This window comes from Eubalaena glacialis, chromosome 12 (genome assembly GCF_028564815.1).
Source record: "Eubalaena glacialis isolate mEubGla1 chromosome 12, mEubGla1.1.hap2.+ XY, whole genome shotgun sequence".
NCBI classification, from domain to species: Eukaryota; Metazoa; Chordata; class Mammalia; order Artiodactyla; family Balaenidae; genus Eubalaena; species Eubalaena glacialis.
The window spans coordinates 5841348-5848028 of NC_083727.1; the positions used below are offsets into that span (position 1 = coordinate 5841348).

Genomic DNA, 6681 nt, shown 5'->3' on the forward strand with positions numbered 1-6681 from the left:
ACTAAATGAAGTGAAAGAATGACTCATCCTCTTTTGAGGATCCCAAAGGAGACATAAATATTATACTAAGGGATTTTCCTTAAGTATATGGAAACAAAAAGATAATTTATCTCAAATAAGTTGTTTATAATGAAGCCTGCTTCGTAATCAATTTTTTTGTTTGAGTCTTGTAAGCATATTTGTTACATTTTTCAATACTGAAATACTTGATTTTCCAGAATTATGACTTTAGGTGAAAAGCTATGTTTTTTAAAAAGAAAACGTGGTTATAAATATAGGTTTAGAAAAAAAAAGAATCTGACCAATTTTTCACATGTCTTTGAAGAAATATAACATTGAAAAATATCACTAAAATTATAATCATATATACTGTTTAGAAGAAAAAAAGAAATAATTAGCTTTAATATTATGGTATTCTGTGTTGCTGATAAATTAGTCATATTGACTCCAATGACCACCTATTCACATGAAATACATGCAAAAGGACTGCAGTTACAACAAGCAGAAAGTTTTAGTCTATTTCTAAGAATTTTAACTATTGCGATTCAACTGACACACATTCTGACAACCAGAATTTCATTTTGTGTAGCAACATGGGAATCTGGCCTCAGGGTCTAAAGGTGATCTGTTTCATTCATGTATTTTAAGGAATAAGGTATTAGGTTTGCAACATTTATGTAAAACAAATAATGACACTGGAAAGCAATGCTCTTCATTTAACATAATGAGTTGCTCTACAATAAGTCAGATCCTCCCAGAGTGTAAATTACACAAATTTGAAAGCTGCATTTATTATTGAATATCTCATTCCCAGACAGGTGTTTACTCGGTAGTAAAACCTGGTGTAGCATACCAAATTAAAAGTTTTTTTTTTTTAAACTATCATGCACGTACCCAAACCATTTGTGTGCAGTTTAAAACTTTTCCTCCTAATCATATTGAGAATAATTGATTTTTACTACCACAAAACAGTAGAAATGAAATATGAATTGTATTAATAGGCAGAGATACTTGAACAGAAGCTTGGATTGTTTAAAATAGTTTAAAAGATCTATCTGGAAATAGACTTATTAAGTTGCCTTTTAGTACTCTAACATGCCATTTTGTGAGAGTGTTATTAGAAGAAATGCTAGGATATTCTAAAAATTTCTAGGTTGATTGATGAAATTTCTTACTGTTAATTAATGAGTTTATGTTCCCAGCTGTACATCATCAGCACATGTTAAATTTTGCAAGAGAGTTTATGATTTCTAAGAACTCTCCTTCTATAAGGCCTTTTGCTGAGTGAGATAGTTTAGGAATCAATAAGTAAAGGGGATCTTTCTTCTTTGTGTAAATAGCTTAAGAGTAAATTTAGGTGGTCTAGAAACCGTGAGTTATTAGGAAGGTGCTTAGAAACGGGCACAGTACATCAGCTGCCCGAGATCCCTTCTAGCAGCCTAGCCTGGACCTCCACACTCTGTTGGGCACCGTCTGTTACTGGCCGAGTAATTGCCATTTTTGGCAAAGACCACTCTAGATATGGGCTCAGAATCCATCCTAGGGCTAGCCATCCTCTACAACCTGGTGTCCCCTGATTCGGAGCGAGTGCATTCAATTCAGGAAGATCACTTACGACTGAGTTTTTCATCATGGCTTTGACTGTGAAGCCCTCAGAAACCAGGGAGTGAGGCTGGTGCACCGGGAGCGGCAGCTTGGTCCTCTTCGGCAGCTTGTCTGGGCATTTGTTTAAGCTCAGGGTCTCTTTTTCTGCCACCATCTTCCTAGAAAATGTCTTGTTCTCATAAAACGTGTAGTAAAAGAATCAGTGAGTTTTACGGATGGGAGAAGGAGGTCGGGAAAAAATGTGAAAAGGCGCGTTACTGGTAGAATTTCACGCCCTCGTAGCGCCCAAGTCGATCCAGATGTTTGGCAGCTCCCAGGTGAAGGGAGTTGAGGGGAGGGGAAGGGCGGGAAGAGGGCAGGACAGAGGCTAGAGCCGCAACAAGCTTCCAAAGGTAACCCTCCGGGTTGCTAAGTGACACGTCAACACTGCGGCCGAACGACCCTGCCTCCCGGTGACGGACGTTTCCTAGGCCTCAGGCCGAAAGGGCGGCGGGCGCCGGGCCGCGGGCGGCGGCGACCGACCTGAGGAGAGACTATGCATTAAAACTACGACTCCCAGAAGGCCTCGGGCCTAAGCCCCCTTTGCGCATGCGCGCCCCCACGGGCGGGCGCGAGGGAAAGGCTTCCTGGACGATTTAACCCGGGAGTGCCGCTCGTGTGAGGCGCAGGCGGGTGCCGGCGTGCGTGTAGGCCGCTGCTCGCCCGGCAGCTTCCAACTGCCCAGTGGCCATGATAGGTACGTGGGTACCTGACAGGTACAGCCTCTCTGCGCCGCCCCGCGCCCAGCTGTTGCGCCGCGCCGGGCCTCGGCTGACAGGGACGCCGGGGTGCCGCCCGTGTCCGCTGCCCGTGGCAGGGTGTCAGTGTCCGCGCCGTCCTCAGCCCGCGCCGCCGGCTCCCCGGTGCCCGCCGTGGCCCTGGAGAATAAGTGTGTGTGTGTGTGTCCTAAGCCCCCACCCGGCCCTTGTTTGACGGGCTTCCCCCGGAGGCAACTTCGCGAGGGACCTTGGCGTGCGCCTCGGCGCTGCCCGAGGCGAAGGCTGCGTCCCGCGGTCCGTCAGCGAGCGCACCACCCGCCGGACCTCGAGGGCCGTGGGAAGGCCCCGCCTTCCGCCCCGGTTTCCGTCCCTCAGGGCGCTTGGGAGGCTGTCTTCCCGCTTAGGACAGGTTGGGACCCACTCTCCGGAGAACTCTTTAAGGGAAACGCTCGCGAAGCGCGAAGCTCTAATGGACGGTGCCTAGGGACGATGGTTGAGGTCAAAACAAATTCCTGCAGATGGATTTAAACTTCTTGCTCCCTTGGGTTTTGTCTTCTAAATCCTTAGAGGTCTGAGATGAAAGAATAATTGAGTCAGTGATAGCAAGGATGAAAACTTTCGCCTAGTGAACTAACGATTTATTATGCGAAAAACAAAACAAAACAGAAAAACAAACAAAAAAACACTTATACACAGAAGGCCCTAGGTGCATTTATGTGAATAAAGCTTTGGAAGTGGCTGTTAGAGTTGCTTATAAACACTGTAATATATAAGATTAGAAAAGTTCCTGTCTTCCAGGATTAAGCCAAAAGTTATTTTAAGGGTTATCTCTGAAAATTAATGGAAACGCACAGTGTGATTACAAAACATTGCTTTTTGGGGGTTTATTATGACAGATTTCCTGTAGATTATGTATTGGTTTGGTGAGTTTATTTGGGGATTATTCTTGAATGGGCACCACTTACGAAACGCAAGTACATCTGAAGTTAGATGTCGTCTATCCAAGAAGATAGAAGGTGATTTTTAAAAATATGTAAGTTTGTATGCACTGATAAACTTCTTACATCTTTTATTTATTAAACGAATGTTAAAGTGTAAAACGTTCTATCCGTCACTAGGAGAATCATGCCAGCTAACTGACACTGTGTTTGCAACAATGATAAAACCTAAGGATGTTCAATTTTTCTTACCTTTCTAGCATGGTATGATTGTTGGTGAAGCTATATACAGGCAAGAATTTAAGATCTAAAAATCATCACTTAATTCTAAATTGTTATCTAATAGGCGATTATATAGATAACTGTTAGAATGAACTATGTTTAGGCAGTTTAGTTTGTTTGGGATTTAGGGACACAGGAAGGAAGCGTATTATCTTTAGATTTGATGATTAGACATTTATTAATAACTGGTAGTGACGTGGAGAATGTAAGGTGGATTTTTAAAAGTGTTCTTTCTCATACTCCGGCTACTGTTTGACACAGTGCAAATAAGTGTATTACAACATAAATAAATCCATGCTCCCTCCCAAGAAAAGTACCTTACTTGTTAAAACCATGTGGACAATGTACAATAAATTATACAACTAGTCAACTACTTGCATTGCCTAATTCGGTCAATGGGTACATTTTAATAAAAATCTTAATTGCCAATTTTGGAGTTGGTTCAGTTGAATAATGCCAAAGGTAAGTGAAAGTGGGAGCAATTGAAGGAAAGTCTTGGAGTGATGTTTTCCGTTTCTGACTAAACTTTGGAGCCAGGAAAGGCCTTATTTATAGTCTATATCCGGTGATATACTGGAGATTAAAATATACATTAATATATATCTGGGGATTATTTTATTTTTGTTAAAGACATGTGTGCTGCTCAGAACTTGCCTCTTTTGTGCCTATGCTGTCTTTAATTTGCTACACATTCTTTAATGCTAATAGTACTCTTCTACTTTATTTAAATCTCAGCTCACTTTTAAGGAAAAACAAAAATTGCATTTCTTGGTAGAACAGGAGTAAGGGGGATTGACTGTTGCCTCACTGCCAATAAAATTACCTTTCTTTGCTTTCTCAAAATTCAGGATTCTTTCTTGGCACAGAGACTGTTTCAAAAGTACTTACATTTTCCAGTTAGATTATGATTAATATGTTAAAAGCCCTGACTCAGCTATAGAAATATAATTTAAGTGGGTGAAAAATTATGACGTTTTGAGAAATATGGAGAGGACTTTAAGATAATATAAAGCATAATAAAAAAAACTTAAGAGAATTCAACTTAGAAAAATGTAATTTTTGGTACCTCTCTTAAAATTATATTTCACCCTTTTTTAAAATTACCATTTTTGTGTGTTTAAAATTGAATTTTAATAGTAATATTTGTGGCATGTTCTATATGTATGTTGTATAGAACTGGATTTAGGTATTTAAGTAGTATCAGATGTTAAAGTGCATGGATATATATATAACCATGTTGCCAATTTTGAAATTCAAACTCAATGTCTTAAAAATGATTTTTGAGTGATTTAAAAAATAATTAGAACATAATCTCTTCTGTATCTTGTTTAACTTAACATCTCTTAGAAGACTTACAAATCTTCATGTACAGATCCACCCTACAGTAATTGCTGTCTAGTATTTAGTGGATATACATAACTTATGCAGGTACTCTCCAATAAATGAGCATACAGTAGGTTTACAGACAGTTGCTATCATCAGGAAGGTTTGTGTCCATATCATTTTATTTGCATATGTAAGCGTATATGTAAAGTAAAAATATTATTACAGTTTCTAAGTGGATTTTCTAGCTAAAGGGTTTGTAGACTTTGAATTTTGCTAGGTATTTCCAAATTGTTTAAAATAAATCGCCCTGTTTTACATTTCTATCTGCCATAACAAGGTAGCAAAGAGCTGTCCTACTCCTCTGAGCTGAAAAATTACAAAAAGACATCCTCCCCAGAACTGACCCAGCATTCAACAACAAAGCACCTACTGGGTTTCCCCTCTCTCTCCGAAGACTTATTGCCTTCGAACAGTGCACAAGGTGTACAACTGTCCTTAATGGCCCTGCCCCCCTCCAACAGTGTTTATCAGAGCGTCCACGTTCCCCCTGTGTACCATAAAATATTTTTATTTTTGTCTTTCTGATAGATGAAAAACAGTATATTTTAATTTTTTTAAATGAATCTTATGAAGAAAAAGCCTTCACTTCTCATTTTATAATGCTTTATTTTCAAGAAAGCAGATTCCATAATTGAGTATCTACTGTGTTCCCAGTACTGTTCCAGGTGCCAGGGATACATGAGTTAAAAAAAACAAAAAACAGAAAAAAACACCCCGCCGTCATGAATGTACAGTCTAAGTGTACTGTTTGCCCACAAATCTGCATATCTGTTTTAAAGCTTGTATGCAGTGAATTTTAAAGTCTCAGAATGTATATTTTAGTTAAATATACTGTCTACTGCTACTTGCTCTGCCATTTCAGTAATTTTAGATGAGAAGTGACCCTGCATCTAAGTACCCAAGGTAGGCTCTGAAAGCTGTTTATGATGAGGTACAGTTGTGTCACAAAAGAAGTTCTAAGTTTTTGCATAGATTTCATGTAATTACGTACAGTTCTTCTTTGGGTCCAAAGGCTCTAGAATGATGACTCTATGCCCTTTTCAACTTTGGAACTATTTGTAAGGATTTTTTTGAAGTCTACGTTTTTTTGAAACCTCATGGCTTCATTGCTTGAAAATGATACAATGAAAGTACTTTGTATTAAGATATGCAAATCCATTTCTACCTCCAAAGCTTCTTTGAAAAATTCAGAAAAAAAAGTTCTTACTTGGTAATGTTTCATATTCATGAAAGCAGTTTCAATGCAGAATACTTTATTCTGTTAGCTTTTAGTTTTTTGATCAATGGAAATTATTTCTTACCTGCTGTTTCTTCAGCCTTTAATTGTGGCCCAGTGCTTATATAGTGTTTCTGTTTTAATTTGCATTTAATGAGCTCATTTTAAATGCTTCTTTGTAGTAATCTGAATGGTTTCTTTCTTAAATTTTTTAATATTAAAGAAAGAGATTTATGTTGCAGCTCACCTTCCTGGCTTATTTACTTATATGCTTGGTGATGTATTGAGACCATCTTAGGACATTTGTATTTTTAAGAGTGTTGATGGGTTCTTGATTTCTCCAGTTGACTCTTACTGTAAGACTTGAATAGGGTTCCCCATAAAGGATAATTTTAGAGCCCTTAACATCAGAAGAGAGAAGAATCTCTGTGTACAGCACATAGCAACCTTCCCCATCCCTTAAACCCCCACCCCTATCAAATTAGGGGAAAAAAGT

At 39.0% G+C, this 6681-nt stretch overlaps 1 protein-coding gene across 1 annotated transcript in view; it reads right to left on the reverse strand.

Moving 5' to 3' along the window:
* Window positions 1-2113, reverse strand: part of PACRG (parkin coregulated) — a 533956-nt gene extending 531843 nt beyond the window's left edge. Inside the window, exon 1 of the mRNA XM_061207345.1 lies at window positions 1616-2113. Within this exon, the coding sequence (XP_061063328.1) occupies window positions 1616-1759 (144 nt within the window). The 5' untranslated portion in view covers window positions 1760-2113. The remainder of the gene's footprint in view (window positions 1-1615) is intronic.
* Window positions 2114-6681: the final 4568 nt, after the last annotated feature.